The sequence below is a fragment of the Puma concolor genome, chromosome E3 (assembly GCF_028749965.1).
Source record: "Puma concolor isolate L17-30 chromosome E3, mPumCon1.1.hap2, whole genome shotgun sequence".
NCBI classification, from domain to species: Eukaryota; Metazoa; Chordata; class Mammalia; order Carnivora; family Felidae; genus Puma; species Puma concolor.
The window spans coordinates 42,127,124-42,148,010 of NC_141682.1; the positions used below are offsets into that span (position 1 = coordinate 42,127,124).

General features: G+C 61.3%; 3 protein-coding genes and 1 non-coding gene across 7 annotated transcripts in view; 2 read left to right on the plus strand and 2 right to left on the minus strand.

Moving 5' to 3' along the window:
• The first annotated feature begins 2,705 nt into the window (after positions 1–2,705).
• Positions 2,706–2,776, plus strand: TRNAG-CCC (transfer RNA glycine (anticodon CCC)). The gene has a single exon. It is a non-coding gene; the product is annotated as a tRNA-Gly (tRNA).
• A 358-nt stretch (positions 2,777–3,134) lies between these two features.
• Positions 3,135–4,858, plus strand: METTL26 (methyltransferase like 26). The gene is made up of 6 exons (XM_086691731.1): positions 3,135–3,391; positions 3,542–3,704; positions 3,868–3,927; positions 4,308–4,375; positions 4,480–4,558; positions 4,638–4,858. Exons 1-6 carry the CDS (start codon positions 3,195–3,197, stop codon positions 4,683–4,685), a joined length of 615 nt encoding a protein of 204 aa, XP_086547857.1. The 5' UTR covers positions 3,135–3,194; the 3' UTR covers positions 4,686–4,858.
• A 408-nt stretch (positions 4,859–5,266) lies between these two features.
• On the minus strand, positions 5,267–9,521 carry WFIKKN1 (WAP, follistatin/kazal, immunoglobulin, kunitz and netrin domain containing 1). The gene is made up of 2 exons (XM_086691719.1): positions 7,486–9,521; positions 5,267–6,804 (listed from the first exon to the last, which is right to left on the minus strand). The coding sequence occupies exons 1-2, from the start codon at positions 7,654–7,656 to the stop codon at positions 5,326–5,328; spliced, it is 1,650 nt and encodes a 549-aa protein (XP_086547845.1). The 5' UTR covers positions 7,657–9,521; the 3' UTR covers positions 5,267–5,325.
• Positions 9,522–9,659: 138 nt separating this feature from the next.
• Positions 9,660–20,887, minus strand: part of RAB40C (RAB40C, member RAS oncogene family) — a 29,466-nt gene continuing 18,238 nt past the window's right edge. For 3 of the 4 annotated variants that reach the window (XM_086691729.1, XM_086691727.1, XM_086691728.1), the window contains exons 3-7: positions 18,950–19,010; positions 18,401–18,461; positions 12,592–12,669; positions 12,093–12,315; positions 9,660–11,554 (exon numbers count right to left, since the gene is read on the minus strand). In XM_086691729.1, the coding sequence (XP_086547855.1) occupies positions 11,274–11,554; positions 12,093–12,315; positions 12,592–12,669; positions 18,401–18,461; positions 18,950–19,010 (704 nt within the window). In that variant the 3' untranslated portion in view covers positions 9,660–11,273. Of the gene's footprint in view, positions 11,555–12,092; positions 12,316–12,591; positions 12,670–15,371; positions 16,809–18,400; positions 18,462–18,949; positions 19,011–20,887 lie in introns of those variants that run through there. The other variant, XM_086691730.1, reaches the window with a different exon arrangement.

A 20,887-nucleotide genomic window follows, 5' to 3' on the forward strand; every position in this document is an offset into this window, starting at 1 on the left:
AAGGTGCCCCGTGCCACAGAAACTTCCACACAGTGGGTGAGAAGCTCAAGAGGGCTGCCTGGGAGCCGAATTCCACCTCAGGACACAAAACCTCAGGAGGCCCCACGGAGCACAGGCCATGGGGTGGGGCGGGGGGGATGATGTGGGAACCAAAGGCAAAGGAAAAATGAAATTTCCTTACAACTTACAGCCCATTGACAAGTCCTTGAAACTGGCAGAGTGACCTTCCTCTGGGAGCTCAGCTGCCTCCGTGATGACGCTTTGCTAAGGGCAAAAGGCAACCTTAGCCTGACACCCCCGATCCTATAAGTCTACTTTAACATGTAAAAACTCCTTTGGAAACTTCCCTTGTCTTTTCCTGCCCACGATACATGTTGGCAACCACACTCCAAGCTTATGGCCTGCTGATCTACACCTGAAGGGTTTCATGACTAGGATTTATTGGACAGTAGTAATGACCCTTTCCTAACAACAGCTGGCCCCCTCGAGGTCCTGGAAACCTTGCTTCCCAAATTTCTTAGAGACTTATACTATCTCTAAGCCCTTCCCAACTTGAAAGTACATAATCCATCGCCCCTCACGACCCCAGGGCAGCTCTTTGTGCCCACATTTCCTATTCCCGTGTTTTAATAAAACCACCTTTTTGCACCAAAACACATCTCAAGAATTCCTTCTTGACTGTCAGTGCCGAACCCCAACATTTTCTATGTCAGGGGACACTTCCAGGGGTCCACCGTTCAGCATTTGCTGGGGGGCCTGGATCCTCCCAGAGTCACATCCATGTGACACACATCCATGACTTTCCAGAAAGTGTGCGTTCACAAGTGTGCACACCAGCCTTCACAGGCATGTGCACGTGTTCACCTACACAACGCAGGAAAGGCTGCAGGTCTGCCTTCTCCAGGTCAGAGCCTGGTGAGCGCCCAGTGCAGGGGGTAGCTCACATGGCGTCCAGCCCGGAATGACAAATATGGCAGGCGGGTATCAACCTAAGGTCAAGTGCTGTTGAAAGGAAGACTTTGCTGGGCATTTGGACAGCTTCTGAAGCAGGGCCATAGGGCATGGAGGAAGCAGGGACACCGGTCAGTCAGGTTCCCCGTCCCGAGAACATCTGGTGTAAAAGAAAGCAACGTTTTCTGCACTTTGAACACTTTAGACACCAAGTGTGTGGGTTTTCCTCGCCAAGCAGTTCTCTGCAGACGTCGACCGGGTGTCCTACAACTTAACTCAATTCTGACACTCTTATCCGGCATTATGCAGACCCCCGGGGCTGAGGGCCCAGTCCCACGAGACCACCCCCTCTTCCGATGCCAGTCACAAATCCAGGTTGTCACCTGTGCCTCTGATCCATCAACTCTAACTCCGGTCAGGGTTCTCACGCCCCCCCCCCCCCCCCCCTCAGCCTCCATAATTTGCTAGAACGGCTCACAGAACTCAGGGAAACCCTCACTCATGTTTACTGGTCCATCGTCAAGGATAGGACTCTTGGGAACAGGGATGGAAGAGACACACAGGGCAAGGGGTGGGGAGGAGGCTGGGAGCCTCCAGGCCCTGCGGGGGCGCGCCACCCTCCCGGCAACTCCGTGTGTCCGTTGACCTGCCCGGAGGCTCCTGAGCCCCTTTCCTTGGGGTCTTTGTGGAGACCCCGTGACACAGGTGTGGTTGATGAGATCATCGGTCCTGGGTGATCAGCTCGGTCTCCCACCTGCTAATCACAGGTTGCGTCCCCCGAACACCAGCCCCCAAGGCCCAAGGGTCACCTGCTTGGTGGGAACCCAGGTAAGGTTGAAAGGGGCTTGTCATGCACAAACAGCAGTCTCCTCTCCGCGCCCACACATGGAAGGACAAGGAAAATGCAGAGTACACCCAACGTGGCTGGAGGCAAAAGCGCATTCAGGAAAGGAAAGCCGGGGCTGTGAAATGGTGGTCACGTGCAGAATGCCAGCAGAGCTGCCTGGCCCAGGGGGCCTGTCCAGAATGGCCAGCCCCACACCACTTCCCCAGCCTAAGCTGCAAGACTGCCATCCTCCCCTGACGAAACCCACATCTCGGCCCCTCCACGACAATCCCAGGTTAAAGCCCGGGTCAGGGCCACCATCTGAGCTCTGGCCAGAGTGACGTCGGGTTTGGGGATCTCACTCGTGAGAAGCTGCCCACCAAAGATAAACTGGCCGGCTGCAGAACAGGGCCCCTAGGAGACACGGGCCCCAAGCCGTCAACGGGGAAAACACCTTGGACACAACAAATAGGGCTCCGACCTCCTCACAACGTCCGGGGACCCTGGGCTAGCGCTGGTCAGGTCAGCCTCACCGGAAAAGCCCCGAGCAGCACAGGACCGCGGGGCCGGCGGCTAGGACCGCCCCGCTCGCCCGCGGCCCCGCCCGCAGGGAGCCCCGCCCACGAGGAGCCCCGCCCCGCCGAACGCCCGCGGTTGCCATGGTTTCCACGGCGCCGGCGCGAATCCGGGCCTCAAGCCAGCCTCCCTTAGGCCCCCTCGTTCCTCTCTAGCGCTGGGCGCCCAAGCGACGCCGCGAGATCCCCCAGCACGCGGACCCCGCCAAGATCGGTGCTCCCACCGCGGCTGCCGGCTGCAGTGCGCAGGGGCCGGCCTCCCCCGAGGCAGCGCGCATGCACCGTAGTACTTCTGCGCGAGGAGAGGGTGCGTCACCATCTCTTAAGTCTCGCGGGTAGAAAGCCTGACAACGGCGCCGCTGGTGTAGTGGTATCATGCAAGATTCCCATTCTTGCGACCCGGGTTCGATTCCCGGGCGGCGCAAGCATTCGTTTTAGTTTTCCCCCATGTCGACTAGACGGACTCGCTGACGACTGCAATTTCAAAAGAAAATCAGAACCGGGGAAGCACCAATTCTAGTGCAGCGCGAACGAGACGATTTCAGAGAACAAGAGCTTTGAAAATACCAGAGCGGCCACGGACACCTGGGCTCTGAGCTGATGGTCACCTGTAAACCAGTGACCCCAACTCAGTGCCCAGTCCCCTCGGCTTGGCTGCCGCTCCCGGTGCGACTCCCGCGGCTGCGGGCCCCTTAACGCGCTGCGCGCCTCCTCCTGGGAATTGTAGTCTTTGGGGAGGCCGGACCACAGCTTCCGGCAGGGTTCGCGGCGACGGACTACGGCTCCCGGCGGGCCTCGCGGCGACGGAGTACGGAGACCCGCGGGCCGGCTGAGCTGCTGCGATGCTGGTGGCTGCGGCCGCAGAGCGGAACAAGGAGCCTATCCTGCGCGTGCTGCGGCAGTACATGGACCCGGCCCAGCGCGGTGTTCGAGTGCTCGAGGTGGCCTCTGGCTCCGGCCAACACACGGCCCACTTCGCGCGGGCCTTCCCCCACGCCGAGTGGCAGCCGTCCGACGTGGACCAGCGCTGCCTGGACAGGTGCGGAAGGGCTCCCGGAAGGCCGGGTCCCGGCTGGTGAAAGTGGGCGGGAAGCAAGGGCAGGTGGAGCGGGGCCTGTCCCGCTGTCCAGACTCCTCACGCCACCCAGACCCCTCGAAGGTCCCCCAACCAGGTGCTGCCCTTCCACAGCATCTCGGCCACCACTCAGGCTCAGGGCCTGTCCAACGTGAAGGCCCCGCTGTACCTGGACGTGACCTGGGATTGGGAGCATTGGGGCGGAATCCTTCCCCAGTCGCTGGACCTGCTGCTCTGCATCAACATGATCCACATCAGCCCCCTCAACTGCACCGAGGTCTGTGGGAGCAGGTCTGTGGGCCATGCAGCACCCCTCCCGGTGCAGCAGGAGGGAGCAGGGCGGCGGTCTGCCCCACGTCTCAGATGGGGCACTGAGGACTCTTTCAGGTGCGTGGGGGAGAGAACGCTCTTCAGCGGTGCCCTGTTTTCTCACTCCCCAGGGGCTCTTCAGAGCAGCAGGACACCTGCTCAAACCCAAGGCGCTGCTGATCACCTATGGGGTTAGTGTCCCTGCCGGAGATGGTGGGCCTCCCCTGGCAGGCCAGTCCTGACCCCGATCCCAGCCAGTCTGTGCTGAGCTCTCCTTTCTGGACTCTCTCATTTTGGTTTCGGTATTTTCGGTTGCTTTCTCCCACCACTGCTTGTCACCGTTAAACCCCACCCGGTGTCTTCTTTCTCGAACTCCCTCCTGGTCACCTGCCAGGCTCCCTGCAACCCCTTGGCTCACCAGCTGGTCCTCAGCTGTCCCCCATCTTGGGGGCAGGGAGGGCTGTGTTCTTTTCTTTGTCTGAGTGCCAGCATGCCAGTCTGCCTGTTTGCTGAGGAATGGCTGACCCTGTGTCTGTGGGTGGCCGGCAGAGCTGTCTTCCCGTCTCCACAGCCTTATGCCATCAATGGGAAGATCACTCCGCAGAGTAACGTGGACTTTGATCTCACTCTCAGATGCAGGTCAGAGCTGGATAGGTGGGGGGCCTGGCTGGGAGGGCAGGTGGGCTGGGTGACACCCCCCCAGCCACAACTCCACCTTCTCCCCTACCTCCTTCCCACTGCAGGAACCCCGAGTGGGGGCTGCGGGACACAGCCCTTCTGGAGGACCTGGGCCAAGCCAGTGGCCTGCTCCTGGAGAGGATGGTAGGTGGGAAGGGCTGGGGGCACAGGTGACCTCCCTGGGGACCAGGGGCAGCTGCTCCAGCCGAAACATCTTCCCTAGGTGGACATGCCGGCCAACAATAAGTGCCTGATATTCCGGAAAGAGTAACTTACTCCTGCATGTTTCTGTCTCCACCAAGACCCGTTCTGGCATAAACCCAGATGCCAGCCCCTGCCTCCCAGGGCTGGGCCCTGGGGGCTGCCCTTGCTTGGTCTGGGGGCTCTTGGCTGGTGGCCACTGGGCTGCTTAGAACCTGGGAATAAAGTGTTTCTTGCTGCTCATTGCTGATGTTAACCGCGCCTGCTCCTGGGAGCATTTCTGGCGGTGCTGGGTGGGCAGGCTGTTGTCTCCAGGGGCTCTGTACTAGGGGTAGGAGGGGTCTGGCCTGTGGAGTCAGGGCTCGGGGGCATCCTGGACCGTGTTGCTCTGCTCCGGCAGCAGAGGAAGGAGGGAGAGCTCAGGGACTGCCGAGGCGGGACTGAGCTGGCTGCCTGGCTCTGCTGCCACGAGAGGAGGTGCCCATCTCGGGCAGGTCACGGCCTGTGCTCCTGCAGGGACATGGGAGGTTCCCGAGGAGCCAGCGCTCCCTCGGGCAGCGGGTTACCAGCCGGAAGGCAGGCTGAGTGGGGTGAGGGTCCCACCAGGAGGTCCGGCACCCGCAGGCCATGAGGTCAGGCTTTTATTCAGCAGGACAGGAAGGCAGGGTGGGCAGACACTGGGGCGGGGGGGGGGGGGGGAGCGGGTGCGGCTAGTCCTGGAAGCGGTTCAGCAGCTCACAGGCCTTCTTCTCGAGCAGCTCCGAGATCTTTTTGACACGCTTCTCGCTCGCCGTGCGGACGTAGCTGCCAGCGTCCAGCACGGCCACGCCGTCTCGCACCTCGCCCATGATGACCAGGGGGCCGTCGCCAGCTGTCACGTTGGGGCAGGGGCAGGTCCAGTCCATGCCACTCAGCGTCACCTCCAGGTACTTGGTGCCCAAGAACCTGAGGCCCATCTTGTCATCCTTGAGCACCTCGTCCAGGGCCACGCGGGCGATGCCGCCGCCCCCCACCTCGGGCTCCTCCAGCACCTCGGTGAGCCTCCCCACGATGGCGAAGTCGCTGCGGCACAGACTCAGCGCCAGCTTGCTCCGCAGGCGGCAGGCCCGGCAGGGCGGCGTGCGCGGCACGGGGCAGGCGTCCTCGCAGCTCGCGCGGCTCTCGAAGTTGTTGCCGTTGCCCTCGCAGCCGCCGTAGACGAAGGGGTGGCACTGCCGCAGCAGCGGGCTGTAGGCCCAGCGGGGCTCCCAGCCCTGGCAGCGGCCCTGCACGGCCGGCAGCACGCAGGCGTCGCCGGGGCCGCGGGCGCAGGCCCGCTGGCACGCCTCGTAGGTCTCGAAGCCCCGGCCACCGCCCTCGCAGCCGCAGGCGGGGAAGGTCATGCAGCCCCCGCGCTGGGGGTCGTACTGCCAGAGGACCGGGCCGGAGGGGGCGCCGGTGCAGGCCTGCGCGGCGGGCAGGCACTCGGCCGGGTCAGGGGGGGTGGGCGCCGCGTCCCCGGCTGGCTCCCGCCGTACCACCGACAGCGGGAAGTCGGCCCGCAGCAGGCCCGCGGCGTTGCGTGCGGTGCACGTGTAGAGGCCGGCGTCCTCGGGCCGGGCGTTGTAGAGCACCAGCTGCCCGACGCTGGTGACCACCACGTTGCCGTACATCTGGTCGGGCCGCATGATGAGGGTCTCGCGCCGGTTGCTCTGCTTCTCCCAGGTCACGGCCGGTGGCGGGCGGCCGCTGACCTCGCAGTGGAGGCTGGCCGTGCCCCCCACGAACACGGCCTGCGGGGCGGGGCTGCTGTAGAGGGCGGGTGGCGTCGGGGCATCCCCGGGCGTGGGGCGGGCCGTGGTCTCGGGTGGGCCGGGGCTGCTGGGCGGCCAGCTGAGGACGTGCTTGCAGGGCACCACGTGCAGGCGGAGGCCGCGCAGGCAGGCCTCTGCGTCCATGTAGCAGCGGTTGTAGTAGGTGAGGCCGTCGGAGGCACAGGTGAAGCTGGGCTCCTTCTCGCAGCGGTCACGGCAGCGGCACACGGGCTGCCCGTCCCAGATGTCACAGTCGGAGCCCTGCTGTGCGCACGTGAAGCCCTCACAGGAGGCCGGCGGCGTGGGCACAGCAGGGCCGCCGTCAGGGAAGCGGGCCGCCACGCAGCTCCGCAGCCCACACACGTTGGCGCAGCACTTCTCGGAGGCCTGGCAGTCCTGGGGGGTGGGTGGGGGGCGGGGGCAGCTCAGCGGGGACCCTAGCTCTGCCTGGCAGCCTGTCCAGAGGGAGGGGGGCCGAGCTCCTGCTGCCCCTCCCAGACCTGTCTCCCCCGTGGGAAGCTGAGCGCGTCTGCAGAAGTTTCCCTCCTGTTCTCTAGAGTGAGCCACAGCTGCCCGCTGTCTAGGGGGCCGTCACAGGTGTTGTCTCCCTGAGCCTCACTGCATCCTCAGACATTCCCCCTACAAGGTAGGTTTCACCGCAGAAACGAGGAAACCGAGGCCCAGGGCGGGGCGTGCGCCACGTGCTCAAGGCCGCTGCAGGGCTGCAGGGCAGAGGTCCCGCATGGCCCCCTGCCTTTCTGGCTTGCTGGTCCCAGGGTGCGGGCAGGTGGGTTCGGGGAGTGAGGAGGGGTCTCTTAATCTTCAGACACATGAAGGCGCAGACTGGGGGTGTTCCCTGGGACCCTCGTATGTGCAGCAGCCCAAAACCAGCAGCAGAGCGTGGGGAGCCTGAGGATTGGGGCCCAGGATTGGGGGGGGCCGCAGTGCAGCTGCTGGGTTCCCCCTCTGTGGGCAAGGCCTGGGTGCAGGGGTAGGGTCTGACCAAGCCGCCAAGATGCCCTGAGCCCCCCACCCCCACCCCCAACGAGGGCCGGCGGGGGTGGTGCCTCTGCTTACCTGGTCCCCGATGCACTCACGCTCACAGGTGCTCTGGGCATCCACCCACAGGTTGGGGCTGAGCTGGTTGGGGCACACGCCTGGGTGGCTCCTGGGTCCTGGCGGCAGGCTGGCCCCCAAGGTCAGCCCAACCACGAGGAGCGGCAGCAGGAGTGGCCTCGGGGCCAGCATGGGGACCGCCAGGACAGGGGGTGGGGGATGTGACCACCAGTCCCTCCTCAGGCCCTGCCCAGCCTCCTCCCTGAAGGCATCTGCCTCCCCAGGCCTGTGGTCGCTGCCCCTGCCCTCCAGCCCCCAGCTGATCCTGGGGCTCTCCCCTCACCCCCAAGGTCTAAGCCCACAGCAGATGCTTCGTCTCAACACCCCAGTTCGAGGGGCTGGGTAGGTTCCGGGCCTCTCCCAGCTCTGAGTCTGTGCGTGCGGCGCCAGCCCCTCCCCTGCCTGGCCCCTCTGTGGTCAGCGCAGGGCAGGGGGTGGGGAGGGGAGGAGAGCTGGGGAGGGGCCGAGGCCCAGGAGCACAGAAGACACTGGCCGCGAGGGTCACCAAGGGGCGGAGAAGGGCCAGAGAAGGGCTGGCTGCGGCGGGAGGGAAGGGGAGGGGACACTGTAACTGGAGCCCCTCCTCCCTCTGGGCGCTGGGCTTCGGATGGAAGGGCCCTGGGATCAAAGCTGCCTCTCAGACCCTCCCAGCCCAGGTCAGGGGAGGGGGCCAGGCTGGCCAACCGCCTCCGGCTCTCCAACCTGCCCCAGCTGTCCAGGGCCTGGGTCTCCCCCAAGCAGGCCCAGGCCAGCCCCTTCCTTAGATTTATTTCTTCTAGACAAGACAGAGGCACAGGGGTACCGTGTTCAGCCCAGCAATGAGTAAGCATTCTGTTCCTTCCCAGGAAAAACTCCACAACCTTCTCCTGGGAGAAGGGTCACGACCTGCCAACAGGTCTCGGGGTCAAATTGAAACCCTTTCTAAAGTTAGTGGTGAGGTCCCTGAAGCACAGGGGTGCACAGTGAGCTCGGCCTGGGCCTTTCCATGGTGACCCTCAGCAGATGAGGGCTGGGGGAGGCCAATGCAGGGCTGGACTTTGCCCCCGCCCCCAGGATGGCCCTGGTCCAGGCTCTTCCACAACTGGACAAGGCTCATGCCACCGAAGTGAGGTCCCGGGACGACCAGCAGGGAGGGAACTGTGTGCCCCCAGTACGGCCCCCAGTCGCACAGGCAGCAAACACTGCAAACATGGCTGGTGTGAGCGAGGCACTGAGTGTATCTACTTGGACGGACTTGAATTTCAGTGGTTGTGGCCCCATGTGGGGCCAGTCCCTAGAGGCCAAGGCCACCTAAAAAGCACCCTGGAAACGGGGGGGGGGGGGGTGGTTTCCTGGGAGCTGCGCAAGCGCCTGGGAGGAGGAGCCTTCCCTCAGACGGGTACGGAAGCCCCTCCCTGGCAGGGCTGGCAGGGAGAGCTAATGCAGCAAAACAGGACAAAGCCGCTGGAACCCGCCCTTCCAAACCCTTCCCCAGGGTCTGGGGCCCCACGAGCATCTGCTCTGAGATGGGATGGAAAACATCCCATGACCCCACGTCTGACCTTATGACCTAGGAGGCAGAGTAATAAAAGCCGTGTCTGGTCAGCGTGAGACCGGAAGACGGCCCAGTTACGGAGAATGCATCCTGGGGGACTGTGGGCACGGGGTCCAGGACGGTCCCTCAGAGCTGCGGTCAGAGGCCTGGGTCCCCGAGCGTGGGGCTGCCAGGTTCAGAGTGATCGTTCCCAACCCCCCAGTGCCCACCACAGCCCTGGACTGAGCCTCACGCACTGTCGCCTGGTGGCTTTCCCGGCGAGGGCGCCAACTCCAGGCCCGGGTAGTGCCGTGCTGAGCGCTGGCAGGTGGTGATCCCAAGTCATCCGCTGCATCTCTGGCTCTGTGCCCACCACCCTCGCAGGCAGCGGAGTGAACTCGGCAGTTAGGCCCTGGACCCACGGACATCGAGGGTGTTCCTACCCTTGGAGGCAGCGTGGCACAGAGCGTCTCTGTTGCACCCGTCTGGCCCACCAGGAAAGGCAGTGCAGCCACGCTCAGCCCTCACAGCCAGACGTGCACCAGCCGTCCAGGCCAGGCGTGGAGGGGGTGTCAACGAAGCGGCACCGGACCCACCCTGCCACGTCACACCCACCACTTGGCCAGTTAAAACCAGAGGCTTTAATTTCTATAAAACGCAGCCTGAAAATCAGAGCTGAATTAGGTTTACTGTACAAAGAAACAAAAACCGTCCAAAATGAGCACAGGAATGGTGTGTCAGCAGCGAAAAGTAGTGTTGGTAAGGTGAACGTGGACTGTCCACGTCCTCAAAACACAGTCTGTGTGACGGGGTTCAAAGTCCGAAGAAAGGGGCCTGACAGGCAAGACAGGATGGGTGTGGCCTCCTCTGCCTGACCCTGCTGAGGCCAGGCCTCACACGGGGATCCTGGGTGCCCCTGCACACCCGGGCCACGGCCCCCACCCTGCCTCCCAGACACCCAGGACAGGAGAGTCCCAGAGCCCAGGATGGGGCCGTGAGTAGGAGGTAGAGCTGAGCACCAGTGTGACCCGGTGGCCGTGTCACCAACCAGGTGGCAGGAGGAGGCTGGCTGGCGGGTTCTCCAGGAGAGGCTCGGTGTCTCTGCTGCCCGTACCACTCCAGGCAGCATCACTAAGAAAATCTGGGTCAGAACGGTTCTGGTGACGTGTGACCCCGAGGGGTGACGCCAGGCCAGGAGCAGCTGTGGGGTCACACCCGAGGCCAGCAGACGGAAGGTGGCAAGACTGGAGGCCAGGTGCCCCAGGAGACAAACAGGCAGGTCTGTCCAGACCCGCAGAGCGCCTGGCAGCCCCCCTGAGGATCTCGGCGTCTTCTCACGGGAGATGCTGAGCCGGTTTCATGGAGCAACAGACAGAGATATGACCGGAAGGGAAGGTGCAGAGTCAAGGGGGAGGCTGTTTGCCCCCACATGTGGAGGGACACGGGGGGAGTGCATCCCACTATCCCCTCTGAGAAGCCCCAACATTCCCCTGGGGAACCTAGGAAATTGCCCCCAGCTCTGAGCCCATCTGAGACGCGCAGGATGTCACCCAGGAAGGCGTGGCCGCACCATTCAGACCGCCGGAGCCATGCGGGCTGCCCAGCCCCTTGGGGGGGCACAAGGTGCCCCGTACTCAGGCTGGCGGAGGCAGCCACGGGCCCTAGAGCCCTGCCCAAAGCTCCCACCTGTCCCCTATGGTCTCTGCACAGCCCACACCCCACGTGAAGTGTCTGAACTCAAAGGGTGAAGTCTTGGGGGTTCCTCCTCGTCTTTGCCTCAAATCCCCTCCCTCTCCCAAGGTCCCGAAGCTTGACCCCACGGCTGACAGGGGCTCACGTGTGGCTGCACCAAAGGCCTCCCTGCCCGTCCTTTAAAAATGTACAGAAAGGTGAACATCTTCCACATAAATAAGAAAGGGAGCCAGGCCTCCTGGGTCCCCAAGGACCGCCCCCTTGAGGCCGGGCCGGGCAGAGCTGCCTCCCGGGCACTTCCCAGCCGCGTGGCACTGCAGGGTCCCGGGCTTGTTCCGCCAAGATCCCCGCAGCTCTCTCCGGTCCCGCGGAGCTTCTCTGGCCCAGACCACTGCCCGCGCAGCGAGCCCCCACACTTCCCAGGAGGCGGTGAGGTCAAAGCCTTCCCTGCACACAGCGCCAGGCCCAGCGCCCGGCCAGAGACGCTCCCCAAGCGTGAGCCCTCCCGGAGCGAACTGGACGGGGTGGCACCCGGCCCGTCCTGCTAGGAGATCTTGCAGTTGCTCCTTGAGCAGTTCTGGGGCGGGCTCTGCGGGGGGCGGATGGACTTGGACCTCTTGAGACTGTTGCCCTTGCTGCTGCCCCCGCCTGCCCCACTGGCCAGCGAGTAGGAGCGCCCGTGCATCATGACGGCGTTCATGCCGTTGGCCATCGAGAAGGACTTGAGATGGCTCTTGATGGTGACCGGCAGCGGGAGCTTGTCGATGAGGTGCACCGGGGTGCAGGAGACGATGGCCCGGCAGCACAGGTCCTGCAGGCTGAACACTACGGATGGGGGCGGGGGAGGGAAAGGTCAGGCGGCGGGGTGCAGAGGTCCGCAAAGCTCAGGCTTGCCCTGCTCGGGACCCTGGGTGCCCACCACTCCACAGCCCAGCTGCCGGTGTCCCGTTCCCGACTTCTCCCTGAAGCCGCACGCAGAGAGGTGCCCTGGGAGACCCCGCTTCCAAGGGTCGCCAGCCCTGGCCCTTCTGGCAGCTGGGGTGGGACGGGGCTGAGGGACGGGGGAGCACACAGCCAGGATCTTCATGGGTCAGCTCCAGGAGGGGAGGCTTGGAGCCAGTCCCCTGTTTGCTCCAGGGCAGAGTCCACAGCACTCCCTCCCAGCACTGAGGCGCAGACCCCTGCACAGCGCCGGGACCCCACACAGAGCAGACACGGGGCGCAGGCTAACTTAGCTTCCAGGTGTCAGGGAAGCAGTGGGGACCTTGCTTCCCCTCCAACCCGGGGAGGCCGGCCCCTGAGTGGGCTGCCAGAGGCCCCCTCTGCCTCCGTTCTCCTGACCGCAGCTGCGACACCACCTCACCTCGGTTGGGCCTCCAGATCTTCTCCATGCCGTGCCTCATAAGCACGATGCGGGACAGCTCCGTGAAGGACTCAATGACATTGAAGTTGCACAGAGGGCTGACCTCGAAGAAAGTCATGCCATTCTTCTCTGCGTAAGCGCGTGCCTGCTCTGTTGGAACTTGCCGCTTGAAGGCCAGGTGTAGCCGGTTCCCAACCAGGATCCGGGGGACCCCGGGTGCATGCTTGTGGGGGGGGGGTGCACAGTACTCAGCAGAGGCAAGAGCACAGGACACCCCCATGTTGGCACTGTCCCCCTGCCCCCAAAGCAGGCAGGGCCCTCACTGTCCATTCTGTGGCCACCGAGTATGTGGCAGTCACTGTGCAAGACGACAGAGAGCCAGGGCAACGGGCAGAGGCGGGGGTAGGGACAGCCAACGGGGTCCCCTAGCTTCCTGCCGGGGATGGGAGTGCACCCTGGGAAGGGACCGTGCAAGGGCTATCTATGGATGCACACCTACCTCATCAATCTCCTTGATCCACCGGTCGATGCCGTCAAAGGACCAGCGGTTGGTGATGTCATACACCAGGAGGATCCCCTGCAAGGGAGACACGGGCGTCGAGAGGCCGGGGGCCGCCTGGATGGAAGGGGTCCTATTCCAGGCACGGTGCCCTATGTGGCCAAGCACCACTCCTTTCCAGCATAGGTGGGGCCAGGGGCACTCGGCTCCAGCCAGACAGCTTTTATTTATTTTATTATTATTTTTTAATGTTTATTTATTTTTGAGAGAGACAAGAGACAGAATGTGAGTGGGTTAGGGGCAGAGAGAGAGGGAGACACAGAATCCGAAGCAGGCTCCAGGCTCTGAGCTGTCAGCACAGAGCCTGACATTGGGCTCAAACTCACGTGCTGTGAGATCATGACCTGAGCCGAAGTTGGACATCCAACTGACTGAGCCACCCAGGCGCCCCTTAAGGGGACTGTGTGGGTCACACGTTTTCCACGTGAAAAATGCCTGGCTTTGGGACTCTGTCACGCTTCAGAGGCATTGCTGGCATCAGCTCTGCACGCAGGCCTCAGCCAGCCCTGTCCCCATCTCCTCACCGAGGGCAGGCCCGTGTGGTCCTGGATACCCTCTGTGTGGGGTGATGGCAATGGGGGGGATCTCGTGGGCTCGGTGCTGCCTCTTCCCTCCCTATCTTGAAGACTTGGCTGGAAAACTGGTATTTTTTCAATTTCTTTCCTCCAAACACATTGTAAGCATTATCCTGTGATCATTTAAAAATGACTCAAGCTGAAGGGACGCCTGGGTGGCTCAGTCGGTTAAGCATCCGACTCTTGATTTTGGCTCAGGTCATGATCCCAGGGTTGTGGGACTGAGCCCCGTGTCAGGCTCTGTGTTGACAGTGTGGAGCCTGCTTGGGATTCTCTTCCCATCCCCTCTCTGGCCCTCTCCTGCTCTCGAGTTCTCTCTCTCAAAATAAATAAATAAGCATTAAAAAAAAAAAAAAATCACCCAAGCTAAGACAGTCTACAAAGGTCTACAGACAGTGTGGACAGGCCCTGCGGACAACCCTGGCAGGCAGACAGGGGTGATGTCCCTGACACTGTCCAACGGAGCTCTGCTCAGGGGACCCGGGGGCCGAGCGGACGGGTTCTTAGTTTTCCAACCCAAATTTGCAGGCAGGACGCCAGTCACTCTAGCAGCCCCCCGCCCCCCGAACTGGGCAGAGGATCTGCTGTGGGGATTTTGCCGCACGTCCCTTAGAGACCAAGCAGTCAGAGCTCAGCTCTGGGCTGTCTCCGCCTGCCTGGCTGGCCCATCGTCCCTGCCCGAGAGATCTCCATCACGAGCTGCAGAAAGGTGATTCCAGCAGAGAGTGTAGCTGCGGGCTCCCGCCTCTCTCTGCCCCTTCAGGCCACTCTGAAGCAGGCTCAGGAGCCGGAACCTCCGCAGACAGGATCCACCCCATCCTGCCCCATCAAGGCTCCATTCAGCCTGTGTCTCTGTCATACATGGGGACAATGCAGCTGAGATCAAAAGGACAGGGCACCCTCCACCTCCAAATGCGCCTTTCCCCTCAAAAAGTGTCCTGCAAATCCTGCAAGACTGAAGTGTAGCCCTCGATCTTGTCGACGTGGAGCTCAAAACCCCACTCTTGGGCCGGAAGGCCTCTGGCAGGGCAGAGCCACTTGCCGAGCCGGGAGGGACCCTGGCAGGGAAGGAAGAGCCAGGCCTGGAGCAACGTTCTCTGGAGACAGATGTGCACAGACTCACTTGAAGTCAAGGGCGGAGACACCAGTCTGGCGGGGGCAGTGCCATGAGTGAGACTGAACAGGACCCATGGGCAGCTGGGGTTAACCCTGTTGCCTGGGGCACAAGGAACAAAGCCTCTGTCTAGTGCTGCAGTGGGGGGCCCCTGACCCCCAACCCTGGAAACCCCCCTTCTTTGACATAACAGAGGGCGCATGTAGTGACCTCATCTCAGCCCTGTTCATACAGCTAAACGTGCAGTCCCAGGACTGGAGTAAGTCAAGGTATGGATGTACCAAGTGGGTATAAACGTAAGACACGGAGGTGCACAGCAGACTGTGAGAAGTACACAGATGTGCAGACCTTTTAAGTTTTTTTTTTTTTGAGAGAATGAGCACAAGTGGGGGGTGGGGGAAGGGCAGAAAGAAAGGGAGACAGAATCCCAAGCAGACTCCACTATCAGCTCAGAGCCCGACGTGGGGCTCGATCCCACAAAACCGTAAGTGAGATCACGACCTGAGCCGAAGCCAGAGAGGGACGCTTAACCGACTGAGCCCCCCAGGCGCCCCATCCAGTTTTTAGAAACAGAAATACAAACACACCACAACCCACAGAGAACAGTTTCCACGCACAGCCACGTGTTGGAGGCTCGACAGGGACTCACCTTCTTGCTCCTGCTCACCTGTGTGAGGCTGAAAAGCTCAAACAAGCAGGCAGAAGCTCATCTCTTGGGCTCAGGCTTCAGCCACGCCCCTAGGCGGTTGTGGAACCCCCGGCTGTCCCTCCCAGCTGGCGCCAACCTGCACCCACAACCGTCTTTCTGGGGCTGCCCCAGTCGCGGTCCCTCACAAGGAGGAAGGACACAGAGCTGGTCACATCGCAGGGACCAGAACGAGCGCGGGAAGGACAGGTGGGATCGAGCACACGTGGCACCGATGAGAAACCAAAGCGAGGCTGCTCGTTACCAGAAGACCCCAAGGGGTCCCAAGTCGGCCGCGCATTCCAAGGAGGCAGAAGGAGGAGCAAATAAATTCTCACTATACTGGTTTTTCAATTAATAAAAGTATCACACGCTCAGAGTTTTTAAATCAGCGGGTACTCCAGGGTACAAACAGAAGCTCTCCCCATCGCTCCAGGGATAACCGCTTACTGTCTCATGCCTGACACAGACGGGGATGTGGTGCAAGCTGCCCAGCCCCCACCCGGGACCCCCTGCCCCACAGATGCCAGAGCCTCGTGCCAGGCTCAGCAGGTAGCGCGGCTGTTGGCGCTTAGGTGACTTCACCTACTGTGTGATTACCAACACCCGAGATGAAGGCCTGAGCACGTACAACGTGACCCGGACCACAGGATTCCCAGAGGTGGGAGTGCGGGGCCCAGGTCCTCATTCTGTCCATTTCTGAGCTGCCGCTTATCCCTCAGGAGATGCAGAGAGATTTTAAGGGTGAGCAGTTTGATGAGCGTGGACAAACGTACGTACCTGTGTCACCAGCACCCCAACCGAGGCGCAGAGGTGCACTTTTTATGAAGTCAGTTTTTGCAACGTGTGATACATGTCGTACGGTGAGGCTCCCAAGGAGCTCTGCCTACGCCCCCAACACGCGCCCAGGCTTCTGCCCAGGAGCGAGACAAGCACTGAAAATGGGGAGCAGGTGTCTGTCAAACGGTCTCTGGCCCAAATGCCCCCCAACCTGGGCGGTGACAGGTGGCATGCTGGTACCGTCACCAGCAATCGCGTAATGGTAAATGTGAGCCCGAGACCATTTTTCACAGGAAACCCCTTTTCACGGGAATGAACTGAACCCTCTCTATCCAGACCAGGGCCTGGCCGTGCTCTCCCCAGTGCTAATCCAGGTGACCCCAAACCCTCAATTGAACAGAACGTTCCCTGCTCCTAGCCCCCAGTCCCCTCCCTGGGACTCCAGGGGACCCCAACGGGAGGCACCGGCTTCCCAGGGCTACCTCAGCTCCCAGCAACAGCAAACACGGGCCACAGTCCAGTGGTCCAGGACAGAAAGGTACTCATGGCAAGAGCCACGAGACAGTACCGCTGTGGGGCAGGTGACAACACACGGGGGCTGGCCAGGGGCTTCTGTGTTCTGGACCTTACGGGACCCGCAAGGCCTCTCTGACCTTAACCGGGGGTAGGAGAGTGACAGGAGAGAGGAAACTCCACCAGCGGTATCACTGGCTGCAAGGTCAGGTAGTGCCGACCATGCAGACCCCACGGTCCTCACTGCCACCACCGGACGGGACAGAAGCACGACAGGCAGAAGCACCCCAGACTCGGCGCCCGCTGCCGGCCACCCAGCCCCGAAACGACCAGCACCCCCAGAGCTAGCAAAGCAAAAGCAACAGCTGATACACAACTGACTGGGCTGGATGCTTTGGAGAGAACGTGGACGTGGTAACAGGATGTGCTTCCTCAGAACGTACAGTCTGGCGAACGTGCAGGCCTGGCTGCTGCTTTGGTCCTCAAGTGTCTACACAGAAGTGGGTGTCTGTGGTCTGTCCCACGTTCACACTCACAGCAGGCAGGGCAGCCGAGGCCTCTCGGGTCTTTTCTCAGCATCTCCCAGGGGGCCTTTATTATCACACCCAACGTAACTCCTCCCATCTCTTCATTTTCCGTTTTATTACAAAAGTAGTATGCGTTTATTGTAGCAAAGTTAGGAAATAGTAAAATGCAAAAGAAACACGTCGGAACTCACCAGTGACCCATGGTCCACTGACAATGAACACTAGCGGTCAGAAGACAACCTTCTCGTCTCCTATGTATACAACCACATGTGCCGTCCCGCCTTGAAGCAAAAGCGGCCCGTGGACCACACGTGCGTGCCTGAACTCTCCCTGTGCTCACTCAAGCTGACAGGCCCCAAAGCTGGGACCCACACCCGGAGGTCCCTCTGTCTTTTCTTGCTTAGGCTCAGTTTAGGACCTGCCGGGTGCACACCACCTCTGCAGGGCCCCCCCAGGCATCGGGCACGCACTGGGGGTAGCCTGTGCACGGGTCACATCACCAAGCTGGCCGCTCCAGGGGCAGAGCTCCCAGGACAGGAGCTCCCAAGCCCAGCCTGGGGGTCCTCCACCCCAACCTCAGCAGAAAGCAGATGGGGGCCCCGTTTGGGGTCTTCCTCCCGATCACCATGCCGGAGAGGCTCCCACTCAGGAGGCCCTGGAGGAAAGGCTGGGGCTGGGTGTTCCTGTCGACATCTACTCAGACTCCATCCGACTCTGTCACAGAAGAAATCTCCCTCTGGTTTCCCAGGTCCCACGGACCAGAAAGAGCAGCATGGGAGTGGCTGGGCATTCATCCCTGCTCACGAAGCAAAACAAATGCCCAGGGGACTCCCCTCAAGCCCGAGCCAGAGTGGGGGGCTGGTGACAGGCAGCACCTGCTCCTGATGAGTGCAGACCCACCCGTGGCCCGTGCCCCACAGCCAGAGGCCCGGCCACGTGCCCAAGCGCCAGGTCCCAGCACGAGTGTGTGGTGCTCCCGACGGGGGACCCTGCCTGGGGTGCAGGGCAGCTCTGACTCCAGGGGTCTCCTCTGCAGGGGGGTCACGGCCTGCCCTGAATCAAAGCCGACAAAGCCGATCCGGCAGTGAGAGTCCACAGCTCTGTTGGTGTGGCTACTTTCCCTCTGCCTAGCCTTGAACCACACAGACCCAGTCAGCACGCAAGCACGCTGGGGGAACCTGGGGGCGCAGACAGAAATGGGCAGGCGCCCCTGCCTCTAAGGGCCTGCAGCAGCCCCCTCCGCGGCAGCTCCGATGCTCGGTCCCTGAAGTCCTCAGCAGTGATCCCGGCCAGCCCGCCCAGGCAGCCCCCTCTTCCCAGTGAACCGGTGACGGAGAGGCTCCCCAAGGCTCCCAGCACACTCCCGCAGAGCTCGGGACGCTGACAGGCGCCACGGAGCTCTGACGGCCAAAGCTGCGTCACTCAGAGGACATCCTCGTTTGGACTCCTAGTGGAAGCCGGGTGTTCAAACGCCAAGACTTGCTTAGAAAGAGTGACACACAGCAGCCGGGGAGGTTGTCCTGGAGAATAGCACCCGCACTGATGCTGGGCTTACCTGCGCGCCCCTGGAGTAGGACCTGAAGATGGTGCAGAACCTGCCCTGGCCCGATGTGTCCCTGCAACACAGGGGACGGGGGACACAGCATGCACAGCGTGAATCCGGGGAGGCGCGCGCCCCCCGACCCCCCCCCCCCCCCCAGCGTGCCCTGGCTGACCCCCACGGGCCTATGTTCCCTGGAACCCTGCCCCGCCGGGCTGGAGGAACCCCCCCCCCGTGGGATTTTACACCTCCACACTGAGGTTCTGGAAAATGCTCCTTAATGTGTAGCCCAGTGAAGGGCAAGGGGAGAGGGGCCATGGCCACTGTGGGAATGAGTCTCCACGGGAAAAGGGAGCTGGGCTCGGACTTTTGGGTTCTGCACCACGGAGCAAAGTCCATTCCACGCCGACATAGGGTCTGTGCAAATGGCTATGCACGTGAATGTAAACCAGGACGCCCTCCTGTCTCTTTAAGGGTTCCTGACTCACTTCAGGCACTGTGCAACGACACTGAGGTACCGCAGCCCCTGCCCCCAGGCACCTTGCCTGGCACGGCCTGACTCACCAGAGTTCCAGCTTGACCCGCCGTCCATCCAGCAGGATAGTGGTCGTCTTATAGTCGATGCCTGCAAGGAAGCAGAGGGCAGCTGTAGGCGACGCCTGGGAACGGGCCCGCCAGGGCCGAGAGGTGTGGCACCCCACCTGGGCCTTCCTGTGGCTCCAGCCCAGCAACCCGAGCTGGCCACCCCCGTGTTGCCCCAAGAGCCCCGGCTGCAGGGAGGGAGGCTGCAGGAGGACGGCTCATCTCCATGCTGACCTACTTCCTGTAGGTCCCGTCGTCGACCTCCCGAAGGCTCGGTGTGCGTCGACCTCCCGAAGGCTTGGGCTCACTACAGTCCCCGGGTACTGGCAACTGGAGCGTGCTGGGAGCATTATTAAGGGTAAAGTAATTCCTAAAATGCCATTTCCCTGGAGAGCCTTCTGAAAGACCTATGCTTGCCATATCTTTAGTTTTTATTTTTTCACGCTTTCATGTAAAGAGAAGTCGGCAGGAGCAGGGACACTTAGCCTACATGTAACATCTTCTAGTGCTTTGTGGGCCATCTGGAAACTCTGCACAAGCTCTGTCTTCCCTCCACCTCTTTAACCCTTAAAATTCTCACACTGTGCATATGGCACACCCACTCCGGCACCGGTGCCTCTACCCTCGCTGTGCCTCTGCCTGGAGAGCTCCCAAGTGTGCCCCTAAACCTGGCTCCCATGCGTCAAAAGACATTTGACAGAATGAAGATGGAATCCGCAAAATGGGAGAAGATATTTGCACGTCACGTATCTGATGAGGGGCTGATATCCAGAATAGAGAAGGAAACACGACAACGAAAAAAACAACAAAAAATCCAATTAAGAAATGGTCCAAAGACTTGGGTAGACATTTCTCCAAAGAAGATACAGAAATGACCAATAAGCACACGAAAACGGCACCCATCATCAGGAAAAATGCAAATCAAACCACAACGAGATGTCACTGCGCACCAGACAGTTATAGAAAAACAAACAAATGAACAAACAAAAAATAACAGGCACTGGTAAGGATGTGGAGAAACTGTACCGTCGTGCACGGCCAGGAGGAACAGAAAAGGGCGCAGACACACAGAAAACACTCAGGTGATGCCTCAAAAAATCAAACACAATTACTTTATGATGCAGAAATTCCACTTCTGGGTGCATAACCAAAAACAAAAGCAGGGAATCAAACACGGATGTATTTCCACACCCACACTCACTGCAGCACTATTCACAGCAGCCAAAAGGCGGGAGGAGCTCATGGGCCCATCGGCGGATGGGTAGAACGTGGTCTGTCCAGGCAGCGGACTAGTCCTGTACCTTAAAGGGGAGGAGATTCCGACACGTGCTCGGACGCGGATGGACCTCGAGGATGCTGTGGTCAGTGACATAACGCCTGTCACGGGAAGACAGTGCGGGTGCCACTGGGGACAGAAGGAGACGGTGGTCCCCAGAGGCGGGGAGGGGTGGGCACAGAGCTTCCGTTTGGGGCCGTGGGAGAGCTGTGCGGATGGGCGGCGGTCGTGGTCCCAAACAGCGGGGATGTGCCTCCTGCCACTGAACTGTGCTTCTAGAAACTTCGACTACGTACGCTTTACCACAACACACAGAAAAGGGAGAAGACTGTCTTGTACACATTCTCAAGTGACAGAAACACTTCTCGGAAGAAGCAAACTCAGGCCTGTCCCACCGTCTTTCCTCGACACCTGCCCTTCCCCTGACCCTCAGAGGAAGCTCCTGTAATTCAGTCAAAAAAGCAGCACAGATTTGACCCGAAACTCGCCTCCTTTTGGTTCTGGCTCTACAGCTGCTGTGAGATGGACCACAGGAGGATAATGTGGGAAACAGAGATGACCAGAAAGGTTGTTGGTGTGGACGCCCATCCTCTGGGCAACATCTCCTCCGGGTGGAGATCAGCCCGGCAGGCTTGGGCCTCGGG

Excerpts from the sequence above, each read along its gene's own strand:
- WFIKKN1 (XM_086691719.1), bottom strand. The coding sequence starts at position 7,656 with ATGCTGGCCCCGAGGCCACTCCTGCTGCCGCTCCTCGTGGTTGGGCTG. Across the intron at positions 6,805-7,485 it reads GTGAGTGCATCGGGGACCAG|GACTGCCAGGCCTCCGAGAA; the intron begins GTAAGCAGAGGC and ends CCCACCCCCCAG.
- METTL26 (XM_086691731.1), top strand. The coding sequence starts at position 3,195 with ATGCTGGTGGCTGCGGCCGCAGAGCGGAACAAGGAGCCTATCCTGCGC. Across the intron at positions 3,928-4,307 it reads CGCTGCTGATCACCTATGGG|CCTTATGCCATCAATGGGAA; the intron begins GTTAGTGTCCCT and ends CCGTCTCCACAG. Across the intron at positions 4,376-4,479 it reads GATCTCACTCTCAGATGCAG|GAACCCCGAGTGGGGGCTGC; the intron begins GTCAGAGCTGGA and ends TTCCCACTGCAG.